Genomic DNA, 20996 nt, shown 5'->3' with positions numbered 1-20996 from the left:
AGTGGATGACGTTGCTGCAATGGGATTCCCTAACCGTGGTGGGGCCATAGATGGAACCCATATCCCTATCTTGGCACCGGAGCACCAAGCCGGCGAGTACATAAACCGCAAGGGGTACTTTTCAGTAGTGCTGCAAGCATGGGTGGATCACAAGGGACGTTTCACCAACATCAACGCGGGATGGCCGGGAAAGGTACATGACGCTCGCATCTTCAGGAACTCTGGTCTGTTTCAAAAGCTGCAGGAAGGGACTTTATTCCCAGACCAGAAAATAACCATTGGGGATGTTGGAATGCCTATAGTTATCCTTGGGGACCCAGCCTACCCCTTAATGCCATGGCTCATGAAGCCATACACAGGCACCCTGGACAGTAGTCAGGAGCTGTTCAACTACAGGCTGAGCAAGTGCAGAATGGTGGTAGAAAGTGCATTTGGATGTTTAAAAGCGCGCTGGTGCAGTTTACTGACTCGCTTAGACCTCAGTGAAACCAATATTTCCATTGTTATTACTGCCTGCTGTGCGCTCCACAATATCTGTGAGAGTAAGGGGGAGACGTTTATGGCGGGGTGGGAGGTTGAGGCAAATCGCCTGGCTGCTGGTTACGCAGGGCGGTTAGAAGAGCACAGGAGGGCGCGGTACGCATCAGAGAAGCTTTGAAAACCAGTTTCATGACTGGCCAGGCTACGGTGTGAAAGTTCTGTTTGTTTCTCCTTGATGAAACCCCCCCCTAACCCGTCTTGGTTCACTCTATTTCCCTGTACGCTAACCACCCTCCCCTCCCCCCTTCGATCACTGCTTGCAGAGACAATAAAATCATTGTTGCTTCACATTCATGCATTCTTTATTAATTCATCACACAAACAGGGCGATAACTGCCAAGATAGCCCGGGAGGGGTGGAGGAGGAGGGAAGCACCAAGTGGGATGGCAGAGGAGGGAAGGACAAGGCCACACAGCACTTTAAAACTTATTTAATGCCAGCCTTCTGTTGCTTGGGCAATCCTCTGGCCACTTACTCTCTTCAGCCCACCACCTCTCCTCCCGGTCATTTTGTGGTTTCCTGCACTCTGACATTGTCTGCCTCCACGCATTCGTCTGTGCTCTGTCAGTGTGGGAGGACAGCATGAAGTCAGAGAACATTTCATCACGAATGCATTTTTTTCGCCTTCTAATCTTCGCTAGCCTCTGGGAAGAAGAAGAAGATCCTGTGATCACTGAAACACATGCAGCTGGTGGAGGAAAAAAAAAAAGGGACAGTGGTATTTTAAAAGACACATTTTATAGAACAATGGGTACACTCTTTCAGGGTAAACCTTGCTGTTAACATTACATACATAGCACATGTGCTTTCATTACAAAGTCGCATTTTGCCTCCCCCCACCCCCCCGTGGCTAACAGCAGGGAACATTTCTGTTCAGCCACAGGCAAACAGCCCAGCTGGAATGGGCACCTCTGAATGTCCCCTTAAGAAAAGCACCCTATTTCAACTAGGTGACCATGAATGATATCACTCTCCTGAGGATAACACAGAGAGATAAAGAACAGATGTTGTTTGAACGCCAGGAAACATACGCTGCAATGCTTTGTTCTGCAATGATTCCCAACTACGTGCTACTGGCCTGGCATGGTAAAGTGTCCAACCATGGTGGACGGAATAAGGCTGCCCTCTCCAGAAACCTTTTGCAAAGGCTTTGGGAGTACATCCAGGAGAGCTTTATGGAGATGTCCCTGGAGGATTTCCGCTCCATCCCCAGACACGTTAACAAACTTTTCCAGTAGCTGTACTGGCCGCGAATGCCAGGGCAAATTAATCATTAAACACACTTGCTTTTAAACCATGTATACTATTTTAAAAGGTACACTCACCAGAGGTCCCTTCTCTGCCTGGTGGGTCTGGGAGGCAGCATTGGGTGGGTTTGGGAGGTACTGGCTCCAGGTCCAGCGTGAGAAACAGTTCCTGGCTGTCGGGAAAACAGTTTCTCCGCTTGCTTCCTGTGAGCTATTTACAACCTCATCATCATCATCTTCCTCATCCCCAAAACCTGCTTTCGTGTTGCCTCCCTCTCCATTGATGGAGTCAAAGCACACGTTTGGGGTAGCGGTGGCTGAATCACTAAAATGGCATGCAGCTCATCATAGAAGCGGCATGTTTGGGGCTCTGACCTGGGGCGGCTGTTTGCCTCTCTGGTTTTCTGGTAGGCTTGCCTCAGCTCCTTAAGTTTTACGTAGCACTGCTTCAGGTCCCTGTAATGGCCTCTGTCCTTCATGCCCTGGGAGATTTTGACAAATGTTTTGGCATTTCAAAAACAGGAACGGAGTTCTGATAGCACGGGATCGTCTCCCCATACAGCGATCAGATCCTGTACCTTCCGTTCAGTCCATGCTGGAGCTCTTTTGCCATTCTGGGACTCTATCATGGTCACCTCTGCTGATGAGCTCTGCGCTCACCTGCAGCTTGCCACACTGGCCAAACAGGAAATGTGATTCAAAAGTGCGCGGTTCTTTTCCTGTCTACCTGGCCAGTGCATCTGAGCTGAGAGTGCTGTCCAGAGCGGTCACAATGGAGCACTCTGGGATAGCTCCCGGAGGCCAATACCGTTGAATTGCGTCCACACTACCCCAAGTTTGACCTAGCAAGGCTGATTTCAGCGTTAATCCCCTTGACGGGGGTGGAGTAAAGAAATCGATTTTAAGAGCCCTTTAAGTCAAAGAAAAGGGCTTCTTCGTGTCGACGGGTGCAGGCTTAAATCGATTTAACACTGCTAAATTCGACCTCAATTTCTAGTGTAGACCAGGGCTCAGTGATAGGCTATGGAGCCTTTCATTTTGAGTCTGCCACTCATTCAAATCCACAGCAAGTCAGCTCTGACTGAAATTCACCAAGACCCAATCAAGAAATAGCCTATGAGAATAATCTGGTCTCAGTCCTACTCCTGGAGGACACGCACCAGCATCCCAAAGCACCTAATTAGTACTAATTATTTCCCTCGCTGGAAATATCAGCAGAGAGACTAAAGACTGAATGGGCCACAGACTGAAATCCCCTCTTACTCCTATTGGTGGGCTATCCAAGTCAGTTGAGCACAAGACAGTGTGGGAGGAAGCCTGCTCTGCCATTGTCCAGGCGGCTACAATATTTCAACAGTATTGCCAACTCCATGCATTCAAAAATTATGAGTCAGGCCTAAAAAAAATGTTTTTAAATCAAGACTGCTTACAAATCATGATTTTTTTAAAAATAAAAAAAATTAATGGGTTCCTTTTGTGATGTTGCACTCCATAATGTTTTATGGAAATATGCTTATGAGTGTGAATATGATGCAACTGGAATATGCTTTATGCAAAAGGTCTCTTGTAAGGTATCATAACAAAGGTTATAACCTACTGAATATATTCCTCCTATTTCTATGTATGTATCATTCTTGTATCTGAAGCTAGAAATACAAAGTATAACTCAGAGGTCCTATTATAATTATGCAAAGTATGGGCCACTGATGGTGGTTTAGAATCTTGATGGCTCCCATTAACTAGGACAACTGGTTGTAAATGGCTCTGTTTACTTGCAAGCCTTCCTGTGTTTGTGTGAGCCAGCCCAGGAAGAATGGAGGCTAGGGTCTCACAGGACATGTGAACACGTCACCAGATACTGGAATCCCTCTTGAACCTGGTGTTTTTCCATTTAGAAGGAGGGGTGGGGACCCAGAGAGACAAAAGATTCCTGCCTTGTGCCTAAGCTATAAAGGGATGGAAGAGAACAAAGGGGGCTGCCAGTCATGAGAAAACCCCTAGTTAACACCTAAGATGGCTGCTGGAACTAACAAGGACTGTACCAGGGGAAAGGATTTGGCCCAGACTAGGAAGGAGTCTAGTCTATGAAAATAGCTTATTGGAACATCTCTGAGGGTGAGATTGTACCTTAATACAATTTCTTAATGTATAAGGCTTAGACTTGAATGTCTTGGTAACTTACTTTGCTTGGTAACTTACTTTGTTCTGTCTGTTATTACTTGAAACCACTTAAATCCTACTTTTTGTACTTAATAAAATCACTTCTGTTTATTAGTAAACCCAGAGTAAGGGATACTTGGGGGAGCAAACAGCTGTGCATATCTCTCTGTAGAGGGCGGGCAATTTATGAGTTTACCCTGTATAAGCTTTATACAGAGTAAAATGGATTTATTTGGGGTTTGGATCCCATTGGGAACTGGGTGTCTGGGTGCTGGAGATAGGTGACCTGCTGACCAGTTTTTGGTTAAAGTCTGCAGCTTTGTGGGCATGGACCAGACCTGGGTCTGTGTTGCAGCAGGCTAGCGTGTCTGGCTCAACAAGGCAGGATTCTGGAGTCCCAAACTGGCAAGGAAAACGGGATCAGAGGTATTTCCAGTACGTCAGGTGACAGTCCCAAGGGGGTCTCTATGACCGAACCATGCCACAGTGGCATAGTTGGCAGGATCTGTGCACAGCTGATTGCTTTAAGATGCTGGTAGTGATTTTAAGTGAGTTTTAAGTGTGGTGCCTGGAGAACAGACAAAGTGGTTACTGGTTTGTTATTTTCTGTTTGCTTATTTCGGGTAAGGGAATAGGGACAGAAAAGTACGCAAAATAGGTGAGATTGAAGCTCAGAAGAAGCTAGAACTGCACAGGTTGCAAATTGCTATGAAAGAAAGAGAGCCAGCAAGCCCTGGGCTTAAATGACAAAGATCTTGAGGCCCAGAAACAGGCTCAAATTGAAGCACAAAAAGCTGGCCTGGAAAAAGAAAAGGCTGCCCACCAGCAAATCCTGGACTTAAAAGACAAAGAAATTGAGGCCCAGAGACAAGCACAAATTGAGACCCAAAAGCATGAACTTGCTGTAATGGAGTGGAAGAGATGCACAGAGACATGTATCCTGGAGGTGGAAGTTGGGGTCCTGGTGACTGCTGTGGTGGGAACAGACCCCAAGGACTCTGTAGCTGGAAGCAAGCCCAACCTGAGTGAAAGGGGAGGGGGGATTTTGCTGGCCAGTGAAGGGTCTGTCATAGCTGGTAGCTGTGAGTCCACAACTAGATCAGGGTCACATTCCCTTTCGGGGGACACAGGAGTGTCTGCCTCAGAGGGGAGCCCAGAGAGGGAAGTCCAGATGGAAGGTGAGGGGGGACAGGAAGGTCTGCCCACCTTTTGTTGGAAGGCTTTTCCCCAGGAGGAGGGTGAAGGATCTGCATCTGAAATGTCAGACCCCTCACCTGTGGATCAGGTTTTAAGGGAAGACTGGGGGTCAGATCTCCTGGAGGGGACAGTCCACCCAGCGGACCTTTTGGAAACAGAGAATGAGGTGACCAAGGGGATCTTGCCAATCCAAAGCACTCCTGTCATAAACATATAGCTAAGGATAGCATAAAATTCCTCTTTTACCTGTAAGGGGTTAAGAAGCTCAAATAACCTGGTTAGCACCTGACCAAAAGGACACCAATAAGGAAAGAAGATACTTTCAAATCGGGGAGGGGAGGGAGAGGTTTTCTTTGTGCTCTTTTTGTTTGTTCCCTCGCTGGACCTGGACGGAGAGAGGGGCCAGGGCCAGGGCCAGAGCCAGGCAAGAAAAAACATCTGAAAACATACCTGAAATGATCATCTAAAATTACAGAAATTGTAAGTAAGGCAAGAAAAGGCATTACAGTATCTTTTGTTTGAGCTTGTGAATTTTCCCTATGCTAAGAGGGAGGTTTAGTCCTGTTTTTGTAACTTTGAAGTTGAGCCTAGAGGGGAATCCTCTGTGTTTTAAATCTTTTTATTACCCTGTAAAATTACCTTCCATCCTGATTTTACAGAGGTGCTTCTTTTACTTTTTTCTTTATAATAAAGTTCTTCTTTTAAGAACCTGTCCTAAAGATAAAGGGTCTGGTCTGTACTTTTATTAAAGGATTTGTGCCTGGGGGAAGTTTTAACCTAAGCTGGTAGAAATAAGTTTAGGGGGTCTTTCCTGTGGGTCCCCACACCTGTACCCCAGAGTTCAGAGTGGGAAGGGAACCCTGACATGGTGGGATCATTTTGAACCAGAAGCACAGACCTCAGGATTTTAAAAGGACACATTTTTTTCTTTTGGCTACTTGAAAACCAGGGAGGTTTTTTTTAAAAAGGACGCTTTTTTTTTTTAAGCTGAGAGCAGCTGGAGTTTTTTTTCTTTGCCTGAGGGCAGAGTAGTTAAGTTCCTGCAAGGGAATTCACAAGCTGTTTTTTTTTCTTTCTTTCTAGCTCTCGGGTTAGGCTAGGCTAAGTGCAGAAAGGCTAGGATGATGGAAAGTGAGGTCCAAAAGAAACTAGAATTAGCCAGATTGAAAGCTGAAGAGAGACAGAAAGAACATGAAAGACAAATGGCCTTAAAGTGCTTGGAGTTGGAAGCGGAGGAGAGGAAAGAGGTGAAATGCTTAGAGACGGAAATGGAGGCAAACCACTTGAAGGCAGAGGCGAAACGCTTGGATACTGAGTTAGAGCTGAAGTGCTTAGATCTGGAAAGGGCTAAGCTGGGTCTACCAGATAACCCTAACAGTCCTTCTGCAGGTACCGCTCCCCATTCCAAAAAATTCCCCACCTACAAGGTAGGTGATGATACAGAGGGCTTCCTAGAATATTTCGAAAGGCCTGCCTTGGGTACAGCATCTCTACAGACCAGTATATGGTGGAGCTGAGGTTGCAGCTCAGTGGACCCTTAGCAGAGGTGGCAGCTGAAATGCCTAAAGAACACATGAACAGCTACAAACTTTTTTTAAAAAAGGCCAGAATTAGAATGGGGCTAACACCCAGGCATGCCCATCGGCGGTTCAGAGCCCTAAGGTGGAAAGCAGATGTGGCATTTTCCCGACACACCTACCACATTGTAAAAAATTGGGATGCCTGGATATCAGGGGCAAGTGTTAAATCTCTGGAAGATCTGTCTTTCCTAATGCAAATGGAGAAGTTCTTAGAAGGTATTCCTGAGGAAATAAAATGACATATCCTAGATGGGAAGCCCAAATCTGAAATCAAGATGGGAGAGATCGGAACCAAATGGGTGGAGGTGGCCGAAAAGAAAAAAGCTAGTAGCAGTTGGAGCGGATATCAGAAGGGGCAACCCGAAACAACACCCTACCACTGGGGGCAGCCCAGGCCCCACCTACACTCCAAGGAAAACCCCAAACACCTTATTGTCCCACCACACCAGTCTCCAGCAACCCACCTCGCCCCAGTGACCAGTCAGCTTGGCGATGTTTTAAATGCAACGAGCTGGGGCATGTGAAGGCCAACTGCTCCAAGACCCCCAACAGATTGTAGTTCATTACACCAGAATCACACCAAAGGTCTCCAGGCCCAGATGCCTCCCAGATACCCTCAGAGCGAAGGGAAACTGTGAGTGTGGGTGGGAAGAAGGTTATTGCATGGAGGGACACTGGAGGACAGATGTCAGCTATCCATCAATCCTTAGTGGACCCCAAATTCATCAACCCAGAGGCCCAAGTGACGATTCAACTTTTCATGTCAAACTCTTTAAACTTGCCTACAGCCAAGTTGCCTGTCCAGTACAAGGGCTGGTCAGGAATGTGGACTTTTGCAGTCTATGATGATTATCCCATTCCCATGCTGCTGGGGGAAGACTTGGCCAACCACGTGAAGCTAGCCAAGAGGGTGGGAATGGTCACCCGTAGCCAGGCTAAGTGAGCCTCCACACCTACCGCTGTTTCTGAGCGTTCTACCCGGGCCCCGTCTGTGTTACCAGAGCCCTAAACTGAGGTGGTTGAACTGGATACTCTGCCAACGACTGCAACAGCCGTAGTGGATCCAGTCCCAGAGTCCCAACCAGAACCAGTCCTAGAACCAGAATGGGCGGAGCAACCAGCATCAGAACCAGCTCTGAATCCAGCGCTTGCAACCCCATCTACAACTCCAACGCCAGAGGGCACCACCGAGCCTGCCCTGGCAGCAGCAGATAAACCTACGCAAGAGGCTCAGCCAGAGCCTGAAACGAAACATAGTGCACCAGCAGAAAGCAGTCCACAGACAACGGAAACAACCCCCATCTCCTACATCGCTTCCAGAGGGACCAAGCCCAAGTCCACAATCCAATGAGGAACTGATGTCTCCAGCATCAATAGAACAGCTCCAGTTCGAGAAGGAAGCAGATGAAAGCCTCCAGGGAGCCTGGACGGTGGCACAGAGCAACCCACCGCCTCTCAGCTCTTCTAATTTATCCCGGTTTGTTGTAAAAAGAGGACTTTTATACAAAGAAACTCTTTCTGATGGGCACCAGGAGAACTGGCATCCTCAAAGAGAGTTGGTAGTTCCAACTAAGTACTGGGTAAAGCTCTTGTGCTTAGTCCTCAATGATCCGAGTGGCTATGCTGGGGTGAACAGGACCAAAGACCGTTTGGGGAAGTCCTTCCACTGGGAGGGAATGGGCAAGGATGTTTCTCCTTATGTCCGGTCTTGTGAGGTGTGCCAAAGAGTGGGAAAATCCCAAGACCAGGTCAAAGACCCTCTTTTTATAATAAAGTTCTTCTTTTAAGAACCTGCTTGATTTTAGTGTCCTAAAGATAAAGGGTCTGGTCTGTACTTTTATTAAAGGCATTGGTTGGTATATTATTCTCAAGCCTCCCCAGGAAAGGGGGTGAAGGGGTTTGGGGGACTATTCTGGGGAAATGGGGACTCCAAGTGGCCCTTTTCCTGAATCTTTGCCTAAATCACTTGGTGGTGGCAGCAATACCGTCCAAGGACAAGGAAAGGATCTGTGCCTTGGGAAGTCTTAACCTAACCTGGTGGAAATAAGCTTAGGGGTTCTTTCATGCGGGTCCCCACATCTATACCCCAGAGTTCAGAGTGGGGAGGGAACCCTGACAACTCCATTGAAAGATGTTGTTCTCGCTACACTTGTAACAGATAACACTATCTCTTCAAGGCAGGGGGAGAAAAATTTTGCATTTGGGAAGCTTCACAAGGGGGTGGGGCCCAATACAAAGAGATTCCAGAGGGAGGGGCCAAGGGCAGGCATGGTTGCAGTGAACCCTTTCCTTGCCAAAACCTCAAACACATGCCTGAATTTATTTGAGCATAAGCTTTCGTGAGCTACAGCTCACTTCATCGGATGCATGCAGTGGAAAATACAGTAGGGCAATTTTATATACACAGAGAACATGAAACAATGGGTGTTACCATACACACTGTAACGAGAGTGATCAGGTAAGGTGAGCTATTACCAGCAGGAGAGAAAAACAAAAACACTAACCCAGGAATCTATCCTTCCAACAAAGCCTGTTGCTAACTGTGTCCACACATCTATTCAGGGGACACCATCATAGGGCCTAATCACATCAGCCACACTATCAGAGGCTTGTTCACCTGCACATCTACCAATGTTATATATGCCATCATGTGCCAGCAATGCCCCTCTGTCACGTACATTGGCCAAACTGGACAGTCTCTACGTAAAAGAATAAATGGACACAAATCAGACATCAAGAATTATAAAATTCAAAAACCAGTCGGAGAACACTTCAATCTTTCTGGTCACTCGATTACAGACCTAAAAGTCGCAATATTACAACAAAAAAACTTCAACAACAGACTCCAATGAGAGACTGCTGAATTGGAATTAATTTGCAAACTGGACACCATTAAATTAGGCTTGAATAAAGACTGGGAGTGGATGTGTAAATACACAAAGTAAAACTATTTCCCCATGTTTCCCCCCCGCCCTCAACTGCTCCTCACACGTTCTTGTCAATTGCTGGAAATGGCCCATCTTGATTATTACTACAAAAGGTTTTTTTTCTCTCTCTCTCTCTCTCTCTCCTGCTGGTAATAGCTCACCTTACCTGATCACTCTCGTTACAGTGTATATGGTAACACCCATTGTTTCGTGTTCTCTGTGTATATAAAATCGCCCTACTGTATTTTCCACTGCATGCATCCGATGAAGTGAGCTGTAGCTCACGAAAGCTTATGCTCAAATAAATTTGTTAGTCTTTAAGGTGCCACAAGTACTCCTTTTCTTTTTGCGGATACAGACTAACACGGCTGCTACTCTGAAACATGCCTGAATTGAGAACCTTCTCCAAAGAGGCAGGAGAATCTGTATCTGACCACCCACTGGGGTACACAAAGGGATTGGGAAATGCAATAGACACTGAACAAGCCAAACTGCGTGAACAGCGCCTGTTTGTCATAAATTGGCTGTTAATCTTGTGTCTTTTGCTACTCCATTTATGGGTGAAGACAAAGACGTTAATAGTAATGGTAAACCCTTTGAAGATGTGCTACATACCTAATTTTTGGGAAAAAAACTTTTGTATGTGCTAGGGAGAGTGACACAACCGATGAAGTGAGCTGTAGCTCATGAAAGCTGATGCTCAAATAAATTGGTTAGTCTCTAAGGTGCCACAAGTACTCCTTTTCTTTTTGTGAATACAGACTAACATGGCTGTTACTCTGAAACCTTTTCTTTGTGGTTTTTGATCATACAGAATGCATTCAGGTCATGTTTTCAAGTTTTTAATCTGTAATCACAAGGGTAAGACATTTCTTTTTTAAATAAAAGGAAAGCTGAGATTCTCCCATCACCCCAGGTTCTAGAGCTTTAAGAAAAACACCACATATTGTGAAACTCTGCAATAAAATCACAGGCAATGCTCCTGTAGCGTCCAGGCCTGGCATTAAGCACCTGTCACAAGTGCTTAATTCACATTACAATATTCAAGGGAAAGATCATTTTTAGAAACTAGAATTACGACTGAAAATAGCCTGAAGTGGTGCCAATAAGCGCCAAACACAGATCTGGGGCATATCTGAGCCGTGTCCGCTCTGAGACGCACAGGGCTATGCAGAGCCTCGGGGACACTGCCCGCAAGGAGACTGGGCGTCGGAAGAGCTCTGGCTCGAGGTGGGGCCCACTGCTTGCCAGCTCCTCCCAAACAGGGTCCTCGGGCAGCCTAAGGGCGGGCGGCGGGAACCCGTTCACCCATGTACCCAGACTCCCACCACCTCCCGCCCAGACATACATCCCCCTATCCACCCCTTCCCACGGAGGGAGCCCCCTTCTCCTTGGTCCCCCTTCCTGGACTCCGCTTCCCAACTCAGACAGATCTAGGCACCAGCTGTAGCGCGCCGCTTCAACCAGTCCCCCGCTCCCCGGTGCAGCAGGAACGCTCCTCTCCGTACAGCAGCCCGGCTCTGCCCTAGCCCAAGGAGCGCGCCCCCCGGCTGAGCAGCCGAGCGCTTCCGGGGGAGCTGACGGCGGCTGTGTTTCCATTGCTACGGGAAGTTCCGGGTTAGGGTGGTGCACCGCCCTAGGGCGGCAGAGACTCGTGTGAGGGATCGTGCGTTGGGAACTAGTCCGGGCTGGGGAGCTTGGTGCCCGAGGGGAGAAAAGAAAGAAGGGGGAGGAGGAAGAGGGGACTGGGGGGGGGCAGTAGCATCAGCATCTCTCTGGTGCCGTCTGTGCTGAGCCTGCCGGCTGGCCCGTGAGCTGCCACTGCCATGGCTCGTAAGAAGCTGTACCGCCCAATCGCCGCCATGGCCAAGAAGATTCGTGAGTATCGGGCACTGAAGAACCGTCCCCGAGACTCCCAGCGGTTCGCCCTGGATTACGAGACCATGATCCGACCCTTCACGAACAAACGCCTGCCCGTGCTGGCCTGGGAGGATGTGAAGAACGAGAACCGCCTCTTCACGCTGCTTTGCCAGCTGCGGCTCTTTGGCATCGGCCGCATGGTCACCCGCAAGTATTGGCTCTGGCAGTATGACGAGCCCTGCTACTGGGTCGTTACCAAGGTCAGGGTGGACTACACAGCTGAGGTGAGAGCCCTTGGCTGTTGGCGTTGAGGTTTGAAGGCACTCAGATACTGTACTGTGATAACAGGCACCATAGATAGAGACAAGGACGGTGGAAATGAGGCCTTCCAGTGAGACCTGCTCTCCTGAAAGCTGGATCTCAAAACACCATTGTTTCAGAGTAACAGCTGTGTTAGTCTGTATTTGCAAAAAGAAAAGGAGTACTTGTGGCACCTTAGAGACTAACCAATTTATTTGAGCATAAGCTTTCATGCATCTGATGAAGTGAGCTGTAGCTCACTAAAGCTTATGCTCAGATAAATTGGTTAGTCTCTAAGGTGCCACAAGTACTCCTTTTCTTTTTGTGAAAACACCATTGTGCAACCCTGTTGCCTCTCTTATATCGCAACTCCATATTCAAACGCTTGAATCTCCTCTCGTCATGCGTGCCCCAGGAAGCACCAGGTCATGGATTCAGAGCAGGCACCATGTAATGAAAACCTACAATTTAGGAAGGCCTGAGGGAGGGTATGATAGTGCCTGAGCACTGTAGAAACAATGGTATCAGTCTGAGCCACTATGTTTCAGAGTTCAGAACACTGATTAGTATTTGTAATACAGATTATGCATGAACATAAGGATCAGGACCTTAATGGTGGCACATGGAGTCATTACAGGGCTGATAGTAGGCAGTATATAGTATTGAGACACATTATGCTGCATTTTTCATCACAAAATTCATTGCAGGGATTGTCTAATGGCATTTGCAAAGTATTCTAGAAGGATAGTAGTGGCCACGATTAGCAGTTATTCAGGTCCCAGGTGTAGGACTCACTTTTTGTAGATCATGAGTAATAAGACTGTAAAATGAGTTTGTCCTTCTTGTGAATGGGAATAGTTCTTCAACTGATCAGAGCAAATTTGTGTTTGTTTCCTTTGCAGACTTTGGATCATGGGAAAGCCTGGGGATACCTGACATTCAGAGGTAAATAGAGCTTGGTGTATGACTCTCAAGCAGGATTAGAGAAAGAAGTTAATGGATAGGGACAGGAACTGACATGGGAGGAAAAAGGTGGTGGCTTTCTTGCCACTCAGCAGTCCTGCACTGGTAGCTCTCTCTTGCCACTCACCTTGCTAATTGGATGAAATTAAGAAAAGGAAAACTTCCTAACAGTTTGATCTAGTCCACTGTGGAATAATTTTACAAGGAAAATGGTAGAAGTCAATAGCTTTTTGTTCAATACCTTCATTAATGATCTGGAGGATGGCGTGGACTCCACCCTCAGCAAGTTTGTGGATGACACTAAACTGGGAGGAGTGGTAGATACGCTAGAGGGTAGGGATAGGATACAGGGGGACCTAGACAAATTAGAGGGTTGGGCCAAAAGAAATCTGATGATGTTCAACAAGGACAAGAGCAGAGTGCTGCACTTAGGACGGAAGAATCCCATGCACTGCTACAGACTAGAGACCGAATGGCTAGGCAGCAGTTCTGCAGAAAAGGACCTAGGGGTTACAGTGGATGAGAAGCTGGATATGAGTCAACAGTGTGTCCTTGTTGCCAAGAAGGCTAACGGCATTTTCGGCTGTATAAGTAGAAACATTGCCAGCAGATCAAGGGACGTGATCGTTCCCCTCTGTTCGACATTGGTGAGGCCTCATCTGGAGTAGTGTGTCCAGTTTTGGGACCCACACTACAAGAAGGATGTGGAAAAATTGGAAAGCATCCAGCGGAGGGCAACAAAAATGATTGGGGGACTGGAGTACATGACTTATGAGGAGAGGCTGAGGGAACTGGGATTATTTACTCTGCAGAAGAGAAGAATGAGGGGGGATTTGATAGCTGCTTTCAACTACCTGAAAGGGGATTCTAAAGAGGATGGATGTAGACTGTTCTCAGGTAGCAGATGATAGAACAAGGAGTAATGGTCTCAAGTTGCAGTGGGGGACGTTTAGGTTGGATATTAGGAAAAACTTTTTCACTAGGATGATGGTGAAGCACTGGAATGCGTTACCTAGGGAGGTGGTAGAATCTCCTTCCTTAGAGGTTTTTAAGGTCAGGCTTGACAAAGCCCTGGCTGGGATGATTTAGTTGGGGATTGGTCCTGCTTTGAGCAGGGGGTTGGACTAGATGACCTCCTGAGGTCCCTTCTAACCCTGATAGTCTATGATTCTAAGTCCAATTACTCTCGTCATTTAAAACTAGCTTGAAGAAAACCCTGGAGACTATACCATAGTGAACAATTTGTGTTGGCAAAGAAATGGAGTCTATGACAAATCAGGTCTCTTCCATTTCTAACTTCTATAATAACTAAAAACAGTGGATAAACATGCTAGCTGAATGTTCCTGGTAAAATCAATAATGAAATAGCAATGTTGTCCTTTAAGTTGCATCATTAGGGTTCAGAATGAGTACTTCATTAAGATGAAGAGGGGAAATTCCCCACTTTTTGAAAGCTGTTTTAGACCATGTATGAGGTTTATAATTTATTTAATAAAATTTTTCACTTCTAGTCTTTAATTCAAGGATCTCAAAGTGTTTTATAAACATTAATGAATTCAACATCCCTGTAACGCAGTGAAGAATTTTCTTTATTTTATAGATATGGAAACTAAATCAGAGAGAGGTGAAATGACTTGTTCAAGCTAACAGAAGTGGTCAACAGCAAAGTCAGGACTACTATCCAGATGTTCTGTCAGTCAGTTGACTGTGTTACTTGCTATACAACCTGTAGTGGGAGTGTGTAGTTTAGGAGATAGTGTAACTACCATAAAATATCCAGTGCTATGGCCAGCTGAAGTATTAGAGACATTGCACTGGCATAGTCACCAATATGGGATTTGTTGTTCATAGCATTATTTACCTATTCATCCTCATCTTTCCTTAGGCAAGACATATAATGAAGTGAAAGAGATTGACAAGGTGATGTATCATGACTGGAGGATGGTGCCCAAACACGAAGAGGAGGCCTTCAAGAAATGTACTCCAGTGTGCATGGAAACCATTCAGTGTGTGCCATACCCCCCTCTACTCCGAGCCATGATCCTTGCGCAAAGGCAGAAGGAAGGAAACCTTAACACAGAGGAACCACTGATTGATCTGGAGAAAATCATCTCCTTCACAAAGGACTACTTTCAAAATCAGAAAAAAGCTAAGGGGACACCAGTGTGAAGGTCTAGAGCTGAGTGTGATGGAGCTTCTGAAACGCTCTCTAATACTCTGTGTGTTGACAGCTCATACAATCTCCTTAATGAAGAACAGGACCATAAGCAACATGCCCACTTCTATACCTTGGTTTCTCAGTACTGTGCACATGCGGTGTGCGACTTTCTCATATATTCGAAAGATGTAGCAACACTCAGGATTTCTTGCGATCTTTTGTTTGCAGAGTGTCCTCCCTTTTGGTTCCCTGCCTATTCTCCTGATGTATGCCTCCTGGTGTCCAGGTCCCAATGACAGCTACCATCCTTCTGTGCAGGAAGACCACAAATGAGACTCTTTTTGAAAGGACACTGTCATAGTTTAGCCCCACAATTAATTTAAAACACAATAATGGTCAGAAGAATGACTCTAAAAATGGCACCTTCTTTATCTATAGACCTTGCTACCCGTCGAATGACTTCAGTAAATACATGTTTATTTCTTTTTTACATCTGTTATCCCTGTAGCACAGTTGCAAGGACATGAGTTGGATTCTAGTCTGTCTTGTGGACCATCAGCAGAAGTGTTAATTAAATTCCAATTTTAGAATCCTTTGCCTTGACACATAAAGGCATCACCTCAGCTGCACCCGAACCAAGCCTATAAATACCACTCACTTCAGCCAGGATTGTGAAGTTGACAGGCAAAATGGAGAGAACCCAACTTAACTTTATGATACCACATTGTTTGCCAAGTTGGCAGTGGGAAAGAAGAACCCATCTTTTTTTCTTGTAAACTGAGTAAAAGTTCCAACTCCTTTTGAAGTCAGTGGCAAGCTACCATTTGCTTCAGTGGGAGCACTTTGCCATGGAAGTCAGAGACAATAAACATGGAATGCCCCAATCCTATTTTTGGAGTCACTTATGAGAACAAAACTACTCTTAGACCCTCCCCCTGCAGTGTTTGCAGCATTCTAGGCCATCAGACTTCAGCCCTAAAACTTGCTAGAAACCAACCAAGAAGAGCAAAGTGGATATATTTAAACCAATAACATAAATGATGATAAATATATTAGATTTTTACAATCATTTTCTGTTATCTTATGTGGTACTGGTGGTACAATAAAGAAATGTCAGTAACATTTTTCTTCACAACAAAAAAAGGGGCATGTGAATGGGTTCACCTGTACTCGGGAATCACTGAGCCCCGTGACCCACTGCCTGGGCTCCCTCCTGTACTGCTGTGACAAGCTGCAAAGCCCCCTAGCCAGCACTTTCACCAGCATTCATAGAGGTAGGGACACACCCAGCTGCAATTACATGCAGACTCTCTAACCACCAGCTTCCCAGCTTGGGACCCCAGATCAGTACCGTCCTGCCCTGGTTAAATCTGGCCAGTATACAGGTTTAACACCTGGTCCACCTCTCCCTCAATCTGAGACAATTATTTCCTAGTCTTTTTTCCTCAGGTGATTCCAGGTGTGGTGTTGTAGGGATACTGAGCCCCCATGATGGCATTCTGCGCTCCATCCCCCTTTTATATCTACTTGCTGGAAAGCTCTTTTGCTGTGACCTGGATCAAACCATTCCCATTGTGTAGTGCCCATTGTGTAGTGCCCGGTCGAAAAGGGACCCTGGCGGCTCTGGTCAGCATTGCTGACTAAGCCGTTAAAAGTCCAGTCAGTGGGGCTAAGGCAGACTCCCTGCCTGCCCTGGCTCTGCGCAGCTCCTGGAAGAAGCTGGCATGTCCCTGCAGCCCCTAGGCAGAGGGGTGATCAGGGAAGCTGGGGGCATGGGCAGTGCACAGAGCCCCCTGGCCCCTAGACCTAGACATGGTGGCTGCTTCTGAGAGCCAAGCCGAGCTAGGAAAGACAGGGAGCCTGCCTTAGCCCCGCTGCGCCACCTACTGGGAGCCACCTAAGGTAAGCACCACTGGGCCGGAGCCCATACCCCCCACGCCAATCCCCTGCCCCAGGTCGAAACCCTCCCGCACCCTAACTCCCTCCCAGAGTCCACACCCCAACCTTCAGCCCTTAGCCCGCACCCCAACTCCCTGCCTCAACCTTGACCCCCTTCCTGCACCCAAAACCCCTCATCCCTGGCCCCACCCCAGAGTCCACACCCCCAGCTGAAGCCCTAACCCCCTCCTGCCCCAGGCCAGAAGCCCCTGCCATACCCTAAGTCCCTGCCAGAGTCTTCACTCCAGCCCTTAGCCCACACCTGCTCCTGCATTGCAACCCCCTGCCTCAGCCCTGAACCCCCTTCTGCACCCCAAACCCTTCATTCCCGGCGCAACCCCACACCCCCAGCCGGAGGCCTCACCCCCTCCCACACCCCAACCCCCTGCCCCAGGTTGGAACCCCCTCCTGAACCCTAAACTCCCTCCCAGAGTCTGCACTCCAGCTCTGAGCCCACACCCCAACCCCCTGCCCCAGCCCTGAGCCCCCTCCTGCACCCCAAACCACTCATCCCTGGCCCCACCCCAGAGCCTGCACCCCCACCCAATCCTGAGCCCCCAAACCCCTTGGCCCCAGCCCAGAGCTCCCTTCTACACCCCAAACCCCTAATCCCTGGTCCCACCCCAGAGCCTGCACCTGGAGCCCCCTTCTGCACCTGGAACTCCTCATTTCTGGCCCCACCCAAGAGCCCACACCCCCAGCTGGAGCCCTCACCCCTCCCGCACCCCAACCCCCTGCCCTAGCCCAGTGAAAGTGAGTGAGGTTGGGGGAGCTTGGGAGGAACGGAGGCAGTATTTTCCCCAGGAATTGAAAGGTGGGGGTGAGACTGTGAGGGTGAAGGTGGGCTGTATGGCACCATAGTAAAAACTGAAAAATGTTTCATGACCATTTTATTAGATTTAACTCATGTTTTAAAATCATCACACAACTTAAAGTTGGCTACTCAAGCCTTCTATGAAGCACTACATCTACATTCTTCTTGGTTTCTTGTTATAATTTTGCACAACTCTGTTAATGAACTTCTTGAATGCAATGCGTTCATCTTTGGTGGCTTCTTGTGTGTCCGGTACTTCCATTCCTTCAATTGATATGCTCTTTAGTTCATTCACATGATCAGGCAGAAGGTGACTTCTTTCAGAACACAAAATTCTATTCAGTGATGAAAAAGAATGCTCAACTGTAGCTATTGTGACTGGGAGTAGCAAGAGATGAATTCCTACTTCTTTCATCCCAGAAAACATAGCACAAAGATCGGGTCAAGCCACTAGTGATGATAAAAAAGAAGTTTAAGTCAAATCTTCATTCATTTGTCGTATGATATACCACTCTGTGTTCAAATACTCTATTCTGTCCTGAGCACATGGCAGCCCCATTGCTGGTAGTGCCTCACTCCACTCAACTGTCTGTGTTTTACAGGAGAGGGATCTGTAAAAGCTATGTAGAGGTGAGTTGAATCTAGAAGTCGCTGTTGTAGATTTTTAAGAATCAAGTCTGTACTTTTTCAGTTGTCTTAACAAACACTTCTTGTCCTCTTCACTTAAGGATTCAATATAAATGCCTTCATTAGTCAACTTCTGGACTTAAGTTTTTGCTTCTTCCAGTAGTTTTTCAATGGATAGCTCTCTGATTGATCCAAATGTAGCTTCTACTGCTGGACAAAGATCTACTGCTGTTGTAGCAGATCCCTGAATGGCATTGTTTAATGACCCAAGTGGGTTTAACAGTAGACTTACAAGAGGGAGAATGGCAACAGTCTTCTCTGACCGTAGTAGCAAAAGTAATCCACCAGCCTCACTACTTAGATCCATCCCATCTTGGTTGATACTTTCCAAAGCCAGTAATAATGGCTGGAGTAACAAGACAACAGCCAAGGATCGCTTATGAGAAAGACAGAAGGCTTTCCCAGGTTGGACTAATTTGAACTTCAGTCCCAGTGTATCTTCTATATTTTCCAGTGTATTTTCTATATTTTTTGTTGAAAAAAGAATATAACAAAGACATTAAATTTGTAGCTTTTAAAATGACTTTTGAAGAGTCTGCAGCTCGTATTAGCGCTTGTTGGAGTAGATGGCCTCTGCAGTATGTATAGGAGAGATTAGGGTTACACTTTTCTCTGAGCAAAGCTTGTCCACCATGTCTTCCAGAGAAGTTTGCAGCTCCATTAAATGCACAAGCAGCCATCTGTTTGGGGTCCAACTGAGAAGCATTTAACTCTTCTAAGATGTGGGTTGTCACAGATGCAGCCGATGTGTTCTCTCTAACTTGAACATCTAGAAATGAATCTATTGGCCTACCATGGACATCAGGATTACATACACAATGATTTAATACTTGATGCCCATTTGCATCGGTGCATTCATCAGCCATGTATGCAAATTTTTTGAATGTGGTGAGAGAGTTCTTCAGTTTTTCAACTGTTGTGTCTTTCACTGTTGCACAATATGCTTCTAGCCAGTCAGTTGAGTTTCTTGCAGAAAGATAGTGAGCATTTGCTGGTCTTGTTCGGAACCAGTGTTCAACTTCAGGATGAACAAGTGACAATGCATTTAACATTGGGCTCCAGTTTGTAGTGTGTGGTATCTCTTGCTTAAATAGAAAGTATGATGGCACAGCCATGTGTGTTTGCATGAAGTGTGTTGTGTCTCCAGGATTCTTAACAGGTTCATTAACACTCACTGGTGTTGTACTTGGTGGAGACCCGGTGGAGACTCAGAGGTGCTTTCACATGAGTTCACCACCCAGGTGGGGGGCAAGAAGGCACCTTGCTCAGTCCTCCAGCTGCTCACTGTTCACTCTGGACACTGTTGTTCATTGTGCCACCTTTCACTCCATTGATCTGTTGCCAATGGCCCTGCGCCGTCACCTTCTGCTGCCACCTGCCACTGTGACCTCTGTGAGTTGGTCTCTTGAGGTTCCACCCAGCTCTCAGTGATTTCAGCTGAGCTCTCAGTGGGGGAACTTCACTGCTAGCGCAGACTGGGCCGTCTCTTCCACAGAAACACTGTCCCACAGCAGGTCTCAGCACTTAGACCTGATTATCAGTGATTTCAACTGTAGTGGTCACTTAACAAAACAAAAGACTATCTATGGAGCCTAATCAGCTCTGTCTTTAAACAGTGGAGAGGGGCAGGTCAAATAGTACTTGTGACTCAGGCAGACCATCAAGCAAAACACCTGTCCCCACCTTCTCTCTTGATGCCCTCCATCAGCACAGGCTAAGTACAGTTCTACTGCCCTTTACTCATACAATAAGAATAATAACATTTAATTAGCCCCCACCACCCACATTCAAGTGATTTGTAACCCAACCCCAGCCAAAATATATCACTTGGGCAACACAGCTCTGTTTGCTGTATACCTAGATTAGGTGTGAATGTAAATACAATCTAGTCCTGAAACCTTTCCCCCAGCCCCCAGCTCATCACTAGCTGTCAGGGAGAGCTCATTTAGACTTTGCTTACAAATCATAATGTGAAATTATTAGGTTGGCCAACATCGCTGAAACGAATGCACTGACATTGTCATAAAAACAATAGCTGTATAAGGAAGCTAGTCTATGTTCATACTTTTCAAATATTATACTTTTTCAGGTTTCAGAGTAGCAGCCGTGTTAGTCTGTATCCGCAAAAAGAACAGGAGTACTTGTGGCACCTTAGAGACTAACAAATTTATTTGAGCATAAGCTTTCGTGGGCTACAGCCCACTTCATCGGATGCATAGAATGGAACATATAGTAAGAAGATATTTATACATACAGAGAACATGAAAAGGTGGAAGTACCCATACCAACTGTAAGGTTTTTTCCCCCGCTGATAATAGCTCCTCTTAATTAATTAGCCTCTTACTCTTGGTATGGGTACTTCCACCTTTTCACGTTCTCTGTATGTATAAATATCTTCTTACTATATGTTCCATTCTATGCATCCGATGAAGTGGGCTGTAGCCCACGAAAGCTTATGCTCAAATAAATTTGTTAGTCTCCAAGGTGTGCCAAAGTCAGATTCAAGACTCACAAAATTTGTCAGACCACTCTGTTTATTAGCAAAGTGCTTTGCCAATGCACCCAGATATGTGAGTTTCCTGCAAAAGCTCAAGGTATTTAAAAGCTTATTTAAACAGATAAGGG

At 46.5% G+C, this 20996-nt stretch overlaps 1 protein-coding gene and 1 long non-coding RNA gene across 2 annotated transcripts; one reads left to right on the top strand and one right to left on the bottom strand.

The window, feature by feature from the left end:
• Nucleotides 1-830: 830 nt before the first annotated feature.
• On the bottom strand, nt 831-11188 carry LOC311527390. The gene is made up of 3 exons (XR_014713323.1): nt 11093-11188; nt 1866-1960; nt 831-1228 (listed from the first exon to the last, which is right to left on the bottom strand). It is a non-coding gene; the product is annotated as an uncharacterized lncRNA (long non-coding RNA).
• A 193-nt stretch (nt 11189-11381) lies between these two features.
• On the top strand, nt 11382-16056 carry MRPS34 (mitochondrial ribosomal protein S34). The gene is made up of 3 exons (XM_084641161.1): nt 11382-11795; nt 12714-12756; nt 14660-16056. The coding sequence occupies exons 1-3, from the start codon at nt 11478-11480 to the stop codon at nt 14941-14943; spliced, it is 645 nt and encodes a 214-aa protein (XP_084497287.1). The 5' UTR covers nt 11382-11477; the 3' UTR covers nt 14944-16056.
• The last annotated feature ends 4940 nt before the right edge of the window (nt 16057-20996 follow it).

This window comes from Lepidochelys olivacea (assembly GCF_965140295.1).
Source record: "Lepidochelys olivacea isolate rLepOli2 genome assembly, chromosome: 10".
In the NCBI taxonomy this organism is placed as follows: domain Eukaryota; kingdom Metazoa; phylum Chordata; order Testudines; family Cheloniidae; genus Lepidochelys; species Lepidochelys olivacea.
Note: the sequence above shows the minus strand (reverse complement) of the source record. Positions and strands in the feature narration are given on the sequence as shown.